Genomic DNA, 12,719 nt, shown 5'->3' on the forward strand with positions numbered 1-12,719 from the left:
TTATACTGTGTCATCACTAGACACTAAGGCCTGCACTATGTGCCTTCTCTAGACACTCTAGTGCTACCTAATATTGCAGCTGCTAGACTATATGGCATGCCATTAATACCACTGATCCTCAATAACATACTTGGGCATATAATCAATTTTATTTGATCCATCTATGGCAAAGTATATCATTTAACATTGGGCAGTTCATACCCACAATACTATTCATGATAAAAATCATATATGTTCATAATAACATCATATGCAAAAATTAGTGATCAATGCATTTTATATTCAACATTTGACATATTTAGAATATGTCAAATATATGATAAATGACATAATTATCATGTCAACATAAGCAAGGTCGACTTATCGCAAGTCTTCCTGATGATGTATAAAACATCCATGTATAATATCATGCATGTATTGCACTCACCTTGATACTTTATGTCTTTCAAAATATATGAGCCTCACTATTGTCCACCATAAGCCATTTTTATATTTGATTTGCTTCGATTATAATTCAATCACAATCTGTATAAATCACAATTCATAACGATTTCATATGTTAGTATTGTACTAACATAAACACATTCCAAAATAACTCCAAAATATATTTGAACTCATTTTCTATCCAAATACTCAATACTTAATAATTCCTTTTAACATTGGAACCAAGTTTTCCAATTTACACAAAATGGTCCTTCACCATTTTATCACTTAGATTCTTAATACCAATAATTCCATCATTGAAATTATTACCATTCAAATGCTTTGACAAAAGCATAATTACATTTAAGTACCCCAACAATACAAATATTGTACTTAAACCACAAATCTTTTCCCCAATAATACAAATAGTGTACTTAAACCACAAATCTTTTCAAACTTCCAAAACAGTCATATATCACATCTAACTCTCATTTTAATTCCAAACAACATTTTCCAGCATAGTATATCAATTATACAACACTTACACAACAACCCATCAATTTTCCATATTCAGACAGTTCGTACTACCTTTAAATAATCAATATTATGTATTTATATACACACTGGAATTCAATTTCGTTTCTTCCATTGAAAACTAGACTCGAATATGAATCTATCCATATAAAGAACTCCTAATTAATTATGTACAATTTATGGTGAATTTTCAAAGTTGATCAACAGAATCTGTTTTGCAGAATCTGATGTCCGATTTTTCTGACCTTTCCTTGGTTAAAAATTCATACCTTTTTGTACACACCTTGAAATTGATCCCCGTTTGTTTTAAACAAAACAAGATCGATATATGAACACAATATATAAAAATAACCTCGAAATTATTTTTATATAATTTCTAATGAATTTTCAAACCTACTTTCAGATTCAAAATCCAAACTGTTTTCTTTAATTTCATTCTTAGGTTCTTCATCAATTCTTATAACCAATTCTTTCAAATCACTTAACTCTTCAAAACCCATAAAACATAAGAAATCAACCATTTAACATCTCTACAATCAAATCCTTAATTAACTCTCATCAAAACACAACTTTCTCCAACTTATGATTTGGCCGAATTTTGAAGAATTAATTCTAAGAAGATTGAACATGTTATAACCATAAATCAAACTTGAAAATGAATCTACAACCTCTACAACATCAAGATTCGTCATCAATTTCATGAATCCTATCATGAACACAAACCATCATGAACACAAACCCTTAGATTTGGGATCTTTGAAATCCAACAAGATTAGAAAGCAATATTGGTACCAAATGATAGCATTTTTCGCTTAGATCACTTTCCTATCTCACGACATAACTCCAATTCCAAAGGAATTACTCAAAATGGAAAATAAATATTTTTCTTACCTTGGAAGCTTTCTCACGTGAAGATGCTGGAGAAGATGAACATTGGCATGATATTTTAGATTGATATCATGCTTATCATCTTTTAAAATCATATTTAAATCGTTAACTTGGGAAAATATCAATATACCCTTAATGAAACTTCATAATTACCATAAAACCAAGCCATCTAATCATTATCATATTACAAAGTCAAACATGAATTATTTTGACTTTTATTTCTGAATTTCCCCTTGAATTTCCAAAACTTTCGTTTTAGTCACTAAATTCCACTGTTTCGATTAAATCTGAAAAATTGCACAATTCCAAACCAAATTTCTCTGATCCAAAATATTAAAATAATATTTCCAAAAAATTTATAACATCCTTCAAATTTTTGTAAAATTACAATTCGATCTAAAGTACCGATTCCTTATCGAACTTTAGCTCTTCCTAATTTTTCTTTACCAAAATTCCAAATCCAAAATATGATTTCTATAAAACTCCACCCTCAAGAGTAAACCATCTATTTATGGAATAAAAATTCTTTTTAGAAAATTATCACTTAATTCCCTAAACTTTTTTCCTAAATTTCTACTTTGACCATCAAACTTTCAAAATTTGCATTTTGGTCATTGTCTAAATTTTTAGGGTATTACATATTGCCTAGCTAAGTCAATAGCTATAAACTATGATTGCATAGTGGAATGAGCAATACAAGTTTTCTTTGCAGATTTCCATAAGATTGTTGATCCACCCAAAGTAAAAACATACCCGCTTTTAGAGCTTACTTCATCATTACCACAAGATAGCCAACAAACTCAAATTTCCAGTCCATTGTACCTTTAAGGTATTTAAGTAAGCGTCTAAGAGAAAATCAGTGCTCACCACTCGGATTATGGGTATTTCTACCAAGTCTACTCACAACATAGGCAATATCAGGTTTAGTATAGTTCATTAAGAACATTAGCCCCTGATCACTTTAGCATATTCAGTTTGGAAAACACTACTTCCTTTATTCTTAAAAAGATGTATGCTAGGGTCATAAGGAGTTCGAATAGGGAAAACATCAAAACTGTCAAATTTCTTTAACACTTTTTCACTATAGTATGCTTGATTTAAAGAAAATCTCTTTTCAGTTCTAGTGACTTTGACTCATAAGATTACGCCAACTTCTCCCAAATCGATATCTCAAATTTAGTAGATAAGAAATCTTTTGTTTTGTTAATGGACTCGATACTAGTACGGAAAAATCAACATGTCATCAGCATACAAACTTATGATGACACAATCATCACCAAACATCCTCGAATACACGCATACATTCAAACCATTCACAACAAATCCAAAATAAAGGATAGTTTATTGAAATTTCTCATACCACTGATTATGAGCTTTTTTGAGGCCTTAAAGCGACTTTTTAAGTCTGCATACTTTGCCTTCCATGTCAGGCACCTCAAAACCAAGAGGTTGCTCTATATAGATCTCATCATCTAAGTATTCGTTCAAGAATGCAGACTTTACATCCATTTGATGCACTTGCAACTTATGAATGGAGGCTAAAGCAAATAATGCCCGGATCATTGAGATTTTCGTTACGGGAGAGTAAGTATCGGATAAGTTTATACCTAACTTTTGAGTGAATCCTTTGATGACTAGCCTTGCGTTATACCGTTGAATAAAACCATCTGGCCTCAACTTCATCCGGAAGAACCAAGTGCTAAATCCCCTAGGCAAGTCAACTAATTCCCTAGGCAAGTTCATCATTGATAGCGCTTTTCCAGAAAATATCATCGATAGATCATATAGCTTCCTCAAAAGTCTTAGGATCCTCATCTAACAGAAATATTTGAGCTATAGAATCATAAAGAGAGTCTAAATCATTTATCTCATAAACAAAAAAAGTTATGCAATCTAATCCAAAAGAGGTTTTGATTCTTTGTATTTTACTTCTTCTAGGTTCAAATTTAATTTATTGAGTAGACCTAGCATATATACTAGAAGAAGTGGATGGAATATTTTCTATTTGTGTTCTTCATTCAATTTAGGTTTCTTTAAAGGAAAAGAATCTTTGAAGAAAATGACATCTTTCGACTCATAAATAGAATAGTCTTGTAGAAGCATGAATTTGTATGTGGCGCTATTTGTAGCATACCCTATGAACATTGCATCAACGATTTTAGGTCCGATGGTAGACTTCTTAAAGTCTGGTAACCCCATTTTAGCCAGACACCCCCACACTTTCAGGTATTATATATTTGGCAGGTATCCTTTTCACAATTCGTATAGGGTATAATCTAATTTCTTATGAGGTGCTCGATTTAAAATATGATTTGCCGATAGAATGACATCCCCCACATATTATCAGATAATCTAGAACTTATCAACAATGAGTTCATCATCTCTTTTAAAGTTCTATTTTTCCTTTCAGCTATACCGTTTTGTTGAGGAAAATAAGGGGCTGGAGTTTCGTGAATTATATCATTCTTATCACACACCTCTTTTAAGAAATTTTATCCGTATTCATCACCTCTATCAGATCTAAGTCGTTTGATTCTCCTATCTAACTGATTCTCAACTTTCGCCTTATAAATAAAGAATAAGTTTTCAGTCTCGTCTTTAGTTCTAAGAAGATAAACCTTTGTGTATCTCGAGTAATCATCTACAAAGGTCATATAGTAGTGTTTTCCTCCTTTACTTTCAGTGTTTCTAAAGTCTACTAGATCAGTATGAACAAGTTCTAACAATTCAGCCTTTCTCTTAGAAACAGTCTTAAAGTGAGCTTTATCATGTTTGGCTTCTACACAAATTTCACATTTGTTAAAGCTAGTTATGTCTAGTTTAGGCAGAACATTCATTTTTGTCAATTTCTTTAAAGCATGAATGTTAACGTGTCCTAATCTAGCATGACACATATCAACAGATTCAACGATATAAGTAGAAGTGGTAGTTTTATTCTCATTAAGTTGAGTTTTTATGACAAATAAACCCCAATTTAAAAAACCTTGCCCAACATAATCATTGCTTCGGGAAACTATAAACAATTATAGTAAAATTAACATAGAAACTCAAATAACTCAACTTGAAAAAATTTAAGTTAAGTTCGAATTGGAAAATATGACTCATCAACGTGAATAACTCGAAATATTTTTACTCGACTCGATCGAATGCTCACTCCTAGATGATGTTACTAAAATGAACAAATGTGTAAGAATAACAAACATGTTTAAAATTGAATTAAAAATATTAAGATGTTCAATACTTAGAAACTTATTAAAAATATTGAATTAGGATCGAATTGAAGTCAATTAAGAAACTAAAACCAAATGGATTAATAAGTTTTAAATTAATGACCAAATTAAAGCCAATCAAGATATTATAGCGAATCTTGTTAACCAAATGTAAGACCTAATCAAAAGAAATTAAACTTATCAGGCTCAATTATTAACTAATTTAATAAGTTAAGGAGGACCTAACTGAAAGAAGCTAAGCTTATTAAGCACGATTCTTAGCTAATTTAATGAACCAAGGACCTAATTATTAAACCTTAGCTATAACAAGACGTGTTCGAGTGAAACCCGAAATCTAGAGCTTAAATATGCAATTACTTGTACAAAATAGAATTAAATTAAATAAACAAAAACTAAAAGGACTAAAACAACAATTAAATCATGTTAAAATGGACTAAATTGAATAAATATTAAAAAATAAAAGGGTCAAAACTACAATTTATCCATAAATTTCAAAACACGTGGATTCTTCGAGAGTTTCGGGTCGGGTATATAGGTTAGTTGCCAAAACGACACCATTTTCCTTCGGAACTGCGTCCTTTTGGGGTTTTAAGGGTTTGAACATACCTTAGCCTCAAAGTTGACCGTATTTGATTCTTACGAGTTTGAATGACAAGGGTCATTGATTTTGGGCAATTTCCCCGTCTATTCGTAGTTTGACTGCTTCCGGGGGCAACGAAAGTGCCCACCTATATCAAAAACCCAAAAATTAGTTCAAAGAAATCGTCGTACAATTTTATGTGAGTACAAATTTTTAAAATATATGATAATTTAAAATTTTTAAGAGCAATTGTCCTAGCCTGGCCGTCCATGTCTGGGCCCAAGTGAGTAGGAATAGAACTTGAACTATAAAAAAGAATATCCATAGGAAATAACCAATTGCTTGAATTATAAACAGGATAAAACTGCTTTACATGAATCTGAAATATAAAAGAGAGCCTATGCCCAAAATACCTCAAACGGAAACCCAAAAAACTATATGCTCACAACCATCCATGGTTTGCTCATCGACCATGTATTCAATCCCGAAAAATTAAAAGAAATAAAAAAACAACTCAAATAAAAGAACACTGCACAATATACCAAACTCTGTTGTCGTCCAAAACTGGATGCTAAGCCAACACATGATAGCTTCAACCAACCCATTCAACATTCACAGTTATGATTATAGGCTTCATCTACATATCCGAGTGAATTTCACATTCTTTGACACTTGTGTGCTTGAAAGGCATCTCCACTGCCTAAGTCGAGGCCCTTGGTCTAAAACCATTAGCAAGCCAGTGTTGTTCAGTGACAATCCATATAGGTACCTATATAATTAAAGAAGACCTATAAAAGGCGATTTTCTAATGCCGGCATTAACTTATATCAAGTACATACTCCCTCAGTAAATCTGTATCTCTATTGTTTCAGGGTTAGAGGCCATGGCCTTAAATGATGGATGTTAAGGACTACATTTCTTTCTATTGCACTGGAATAACTAATTTCAATTTTGCTGTCGTAACATTTCTTTCTATTGCACTGGAATAACTAATTTCAATTTTGCTGTCGTAAAATGTATTAATATATGTTGGTCAGTTTTAAAACATTGGTCAACTCAACAGTAATTACGTAGATGACAATTATTCTACTTACTGGCTTCGGCGAGCTCTCCGCCTCCAAGAAATAGAAGATGAAATCCACTGAAAAAAAAGAAGAAATAAATAAACCATCAAAAGACAATAAACTTCAAGTGGCACTTTGGAAATACATCAAAACAAAAACAAAGTGTTAAGATCATGAGAAATACAGGAGCTCTATTGATGAATAATTACCGCATATTATGTTTCTGGTTGGTGCTTCCAGCAATATTAGATTAACATTCAAAAGATGGGTTTCAGATAAATTACAACCCAAATTTGATTCTGTGACGAATGATTGATATACAACAACTAAAATAATACCAGAATTAAGTGGACAAAATAGTGAAACTAAACCATATTGCACTTGTCAGCAATAAAGCAACATGAAATTGAAGAGTGAAAAGTATAAAGACATGAACATGTCACAATAGAACTCAATGATAATACAACACTTTAGATAGACATTGATTACCTTGAAGAGGCTTCCAAGAACAGATGGCTTCACAGCCACTTGTTTTACTGGTGACATTTCTTTGCACAAATGTTGAGCTATTTCTTTCAATAATACCAACTGAGCTTTGTCAGTTCGCATAGAGAGCAGTGCTTGTCTCATTGATTCCCTGTCAGCCTCAAGGTTCTGAAGTCTCATGTAGAGCTTCTTGATATCAAGATCACAAACATCAGGTTGATTGAATATCTCACTTGGAGTGGATTCATAGTTATCAGAAATTCCAAGTCCATGTTTGTGCTCAGCAGTTCCATTATATGGCACCTCATTATGGACAGAATCAATTGTATAAACTCTGTCATTCATATCATCTCCAACTTCTGATACATCCATTCTTTGTGTGGTAGACATCTCGTCCATTTCAGAAACTAACTTCATTTTCTTGAAGCTAGTATTATACCTGGGCGAGCCAAAGTTAAACCTTGGGGAATCACTGATAAACTCTGATCCCATTTCCCTAGAAAAGAACGAATTTGTACTATCAGCTGAATGCCTCCTGGAATGTCTTGGTCGCCTAGGAGAGTCGCCGACTACCACCTTCTCATAAACATTCCTTGTTCCAGAAATCTCTCCATCCAGCTGGCTGCCGCTGGGATTCCTCTCCATTTGGGAGATCCTTTCTTCCAGATTCCTCAAGCGTTCTCGGGCACGAGGGGTCTCACTAAATGCATATTTTTCAACGTCTTCAACATCATCGACATCATTACCAGGATTCTCATTCAAATTACACTTCAGAGGAGGATAATCATATGCAGGAAGATCAGCTTCGTCCTCGAAGTCCTCAGCCACACTAGGCTGCCACGTCTGTCCATCCTTCTCACCTTCAACCTCTTCCTCTGTAAACCCATAACTCAACATCCTATGCTTGTATGCCTGTGCTTCACAGGTTAAAGCTTGAATAGTCTGCTCTCTCTTATACAACAGATCCTCCAAAACCTCTATCTCCTGTTGGTCATGCAACATTTTCTCCTCGGCAAAACGCTTGAATTGCCTGGCCTCCATTTCAATCTCCGCCTTCTCGCTCTGCAACTTCAATATCATCGACATGGCCTCAGTTGCGGCTGAAGATGAGGCGCCTCTCTCTTCCTCCAATTCTGAAAACAAATCCTGTATTGTTGTTTGTTGGCTGCTGACTGTCTCCCGCAAAGCAGCACATTCATTCTCAATTTGGACTCGGGCATTCGAATAAAGATCAAGCCCTGGAACATAAAAGTTGCTTCCAGTCTCAAACTCATCATATTTTCGCTTCACAGACCGAAACCAGGCATTCGAAGGAGCACCAATCAAAGCACAGGTAGTACAACTGCAATTACAACATTTTACCAAATCTCTTGGAGGCGAAAATATTTCTGACTCCATGTGGCAATATATTCATTCAAATTCAAGCAACTTAATTATATACTAAAAGTTAAAAAAAGAATCTACGCTAAATAATGAAAAATAAATAAAATTCTGATTCTCTCTTGAACACTGCATATCCTCTTAAATTTTCCCTCCTTTCACTTCTGACTCCAGCTACCAGTTATATAAATTCCTCCTGGATCATTCAATCACATAGAAAAGTTCCTGAAATAAACGATAAAACAACAAAAAATGAAAGATATAAAGTTCCTTTGGTTTATACATAAATCTTCTAGGCAATAAGATAAATATCTTAATAACATTCATTATTTTTGGTAATTTTCGATTAACATTAAAAAATTAAAGCATTTTGTTCTTGGGAAATCTAACAGAAAAGAAAAATTCTACGAAACAGAGGAGCGAGGGAATAGGAAGAATGTAACTCACAGCGGAAGTCGAGAGAAAGAGGTGGAAAAAGGAGGCAAACTTCCCCGGGAAAATCAACCTCCGGAAACGGAAAAAATCAATCCCTTGTCAATTTGAAACTCACAAACTTGTCCAATGAAAGAACATCGATCGTCAACCAAAGAGAGCAGTGAGAAAAAAATCCGAAGGTATAAACGACGAGAATAGAGATGGCGATTGGAGGGAAGGAAAATCAAAGAGAGAAAGAGAGAAATCAACAAGAAAAAGAAAGGGAATCGAAAACTACAAACTTTGTTATTTTGGGGGTGGCTTTGATTTATTCAGGCTTCAGAGGTTTCTGTCGATCTGCCTGTCAAGCTGAAGCGAAAATGAGGCTAAGCAATTTATACGAAAACAAGGAAGGGGGAATGGACGGTTGGTGATTGAATCGGTTGCCCTTGATCCCTTGGACGATGGCGCTGATGATAGTTCAAACATGCGTTGTTTCCGATTGCGGGTATTTTATATTTAGTTTATTGTGAGCTTGTTCCTACTAAATTTGGCAGCCCTATTGACTAAATCCTCGCCCACTTCATTTATCCTTTTTTAAACAATCAATATTCCTTTCTAATATAAAAAAACATTAACTTAATTAAATATATCAGAGATTCATATAGATATATATTACTTATTTTCATTTAAAACTTATGGTTCATTCCCTAATTTATGTTATTTATTTATGAAATAATAATTATAAGCAAAGTAAAATTATTTTAAATCGTGTAAATTTATTCACAATAACCAATGACATAAAATTCCAGGACTGTTTATTCTACTTATGACATTTACGTAAGAAAAAGATAAGCCCCTATTGACATGTCAAACTCAACTTTAGGGGGAGTGTGATAGTGAAGGAACATACAAGAAGGTGAAATGGGAAAGACCCTCTTTATTCCCTCTCTCGTCTCCATTTGAAATTCACTCATTTTTCACCCTTTGGTTCCCCCAAAACAATTCCATGTGGTCGTACTAAGGTGCCCCCTACATGGTCGTGACATTTTAAATGCCTAAGGTTATAGATGATTTGATCAATTGAATGGCTTCTGCAAAGGCTTTTTGCCTCCACCATTTCCATGCTGTAGCAATTGTTTACCGGCTTCGCGTGTCCTGCAAGAACGAACCCGTTGTGACCGCGTCCAACAATTCTCAATGGAGCTTGTCAAGTCTTGGCAACATAAGCTCCATCCACGTTAATTTTGACACACCCAACGGAAGGTTTGGACCATCTGCCCAATAAAATCCAGACCAAGCAGAATAAATTCCAGGCCAATAAAACAGAGTATTTATGTTCAAACTTCAGTGGGAACCAAAACGATGAAGATGTAGAAGTACGCATAGAATGACACGTTCTCCCTCAAAGGATTATTTCAAGTACCTAGGGTCTATGATACATAAAAATGGAGGTGTAGATGATGACGTTATACACCGTATAAAGGCGCGATGGCTAAAGTGGATGGCTGCTACTAGGGTTTTATGTGACAAGAAGGTGCCTCTAAAACTTAAGGAAAAATTTTATAGAATGGCAATAAGACCAGCACTGCTGTATGGATCAGAATGTTGGGCAATCAAGAAGGATCACGTAAGGAGGATGGAGGTCGTAGAAATGAGAATGCTACGACGGGCATGTGGTAGGATTCTGTGGGACATGACACCAAACTCTGCTATTAGGATGTCCTTGGAGGTGGTGTTTGTATCCAAAAAATTGAGGGAGGGAAGACTAAGGTGGTTTGGGCATGCCCTTAGGCGACAACCGTCGGATGCGGTCAGGAGGGTAGAGTCGATTACAGTCGACGGTGCCAGAAGGAGAGGACGACCAAGGCGGAAGTGGGAAGACTGCTTGAGACTGATTTGAAGGATTTAGCCCTTACCGAGGACATGACCTCTTACAGGAAAGTATGGAGACTTAAGACCAGGGTAGCCGAGTAGTACGGGTCCCATCCATTAGGTGTATCATCTTCTGTCTTCTTTTAATGCCTTTGTAGTAATTTCCATGACGGCTACTTTTTTATATGTTTCTGCCATTAGAATTTATGAAGGCTTTTAACTGGGGTAGTGGAGTAGTGTTGCCTAAGTTTAGGTTTTAACCTATTTGACTTTATTCCTTATCGTAGCTTGATATGGTTGACTTCTATGTATCCTTCTCTTCATGTGTCCTCTTTTTAAATTTAGTCGGGCCTTACGTTTCTGTCTATATGCAGAGATTTTTACGCACAGATTTATTAGCAGAAACAACTTCTCATTACAGACGCGCATATGAAGACTGTTCAACTATGTATTTATTTATTTATTTATTTATTTATACATGCATTGCATTTTATCTTTATTTTTAATTTTTCTGACTGCCGGAGGTCTTCCACGGAATTTGCTCTCAACCTGGCGTTAGAGGCAGCCTACTACCCTACCTCCCCTTACCCCATTACATATGGGAATAGGGTTTTGTTGTTGTTGTTGTAGTTATTGTAGTTTTCATTAATGGACTCGTCAATTAAAGTATATAACATGTTCTCCGTTTTATGGATCTTTTAATGACTTGGCCCAAAATAAATGGGCCCTGTTCTACAATGTAATAGAAAATAAAATAAAATTTTAACCTTTGAACCATTAAAGCCACTTCGATTATTTTTCGGTTGGTAAGTTTTAATTTTCTTTTAGGGTTATTTGTTTCTTAATTTTTATTTCTAATTCTCGTCAAAAAAATATTTACAATATATTTATGGTAAATAAATTATTTTTTAACAAGTTTACTGTAATTGACTTAATAACTTTTAGAGATTAATTTAAAAGATTTAAAATTTCACGTCACAAAAAGGTATGATTTTAATAATATTCTATAATTAGAACTTATCAAGTGGTTTCAATTGTTAAAGAGAGTTTTGTTTTCTTTAAAGATAGATTTGAACAGTTACGTCTGTAGATTGTGTGTGCATTGTCAATAATTATGAAAGATTCTAAACAAATACTACAGTGGTGAAACTTAGTAATAAAGTTTAGGAGCAACTTAAAACTCTAAAAAAATAAGAGGTTTAAATTAAGATTTTTAAAAATTTAGAAGTGTTTAGTTTATATTCCCCCCCCCCCAAAGAACTAGGGACTAACTAAAAAATTTTAAAATTTGAGAGATTGAATGAGAATTTTTAAAATTTATGGGAGGAGTTTAATTAAAAACATTAAAAATTTAAAATTTAATCTAAATTTCTAAAAAAATTTGGGGCCAAATTATTTTAAAAAAAATTTAGGGGCTTAAATTATAAATTTTTAAATTTTGAAGGTATGATTTCCTCTAATCTAAGTTATGTTTCGCCGTTAAGATATTACCTCATAGTCACATGGTATAATTAAATATATATATAAAATTATTATTAATATATTCTCTTTGTGTCTTCTCACTAGTTAACCAAATAATAACGATCTGACACACCTTGTCACATGGGACAAAGGCGCGACCAGTTCCACGTGCCTTTATTCTATGTAACCGAAGATTATGTTATTTATAGAATTGATATGGTTTGAATGTTTAGAATGACACGTTCTCTCCTCAAAGGATTGTTTCAAGTATTTAGGGTCTATGATACGTAAAGATGGGGGGTGTAGATGAAGACGTTTCACACCGTATAAAGGTGGGATGACTAAAGTGGAGGGCTGCTACTGGAGTTTTGTGTGACAAGAAGG

The 12,719-nt window shown here is 34.0% G+C and overlaps 1 protein-coding gene across 2 annotated transcripts; it reads right to left on the reverse strand.

The window, feature by feature from the left end:
- Positions 1 to 5,592: 5,592 nt before the first annotated feature.
- On the reverse strand, positions 5,593 to 9,344 carry LOC120205304 (myosin-binding protein 7-like). Of its 2 annotated transcripts, XR_005524022.1 has the most exons (5): positions 9,033 to 9,344; positions 7,209 to 8,810; positions 6,750 to 6,796; positions 6,198 to 6,424; positions 5,593 to 5,803 (listed from the first exon to the last, which is right to left on the reverse strand). XR_005524022.1 is itself a non-coding variant. In XM_039205219.1 (4 exons), the coding sequence occupies exons 2-4, from the start codon at positions 8,601 to 8,603 to the stop codon at positions 6,289 to 6,291; spliced, it is 1,578 nt and encodes a 525-aa protein (XP_039061150.1). In that variant the 5' UTR covers positions 8,604 to 8,810; positions 9,033 to 9,344; the 3' UTR covers positions 5,982 to 6,288. The 2 variants fall into 2 exon arrangements, 1 of the variants encoding a protein (XP_039061150.1); XM_039205219.1 differs by lacking the exon at positions 5,593 to 5,803 and having other exon boundaries at positions 5,982 to 6,424.
- Between the last annotated feature and the right edge of the window lie 3,375 nt (positions 9,345 to 12,719).

Source organism: Hibiscus syriacus, unplaced genomic scaffold, assembly GCF_006381635.1.
Source record: "Hibiscus syriacus cultivar Baekdansim isolate YM2019G1 unplaced genomic scaffold, ASM638163v2 tig00000405_pilon, whole genome shotgun sequence".
NCBI lineage: Eukaryota > Viridiplantae > Streptophyta > Magnoliopsida > Malvales > Malvaceae > Hibiscus > Hibiscus syriacus.

Coding starts and splice junctions, on each gene's coding strand:
- LOC120205304 (XM_039205219.1), bottom strand. CDS start 8,603: ATGGAGTCAGAAATATTTTCGCCTCCAAGAGATTTGGTAAAATGTTGT. Junction 6,797..7,208: donor TTCTTGGAAGCCTCTTCAAG/GTAATCAATGTC, acceptor CTTTTTTTTCAG/TGGATTTCATCTTCTATTTC. Junction 6,425..6,749: donor CGGAGAGCTCGCCGAAGCCA/GTAAGTAGAATA, acceptor TTAATTATATAG/GTACCTATATGGATTGTCAC.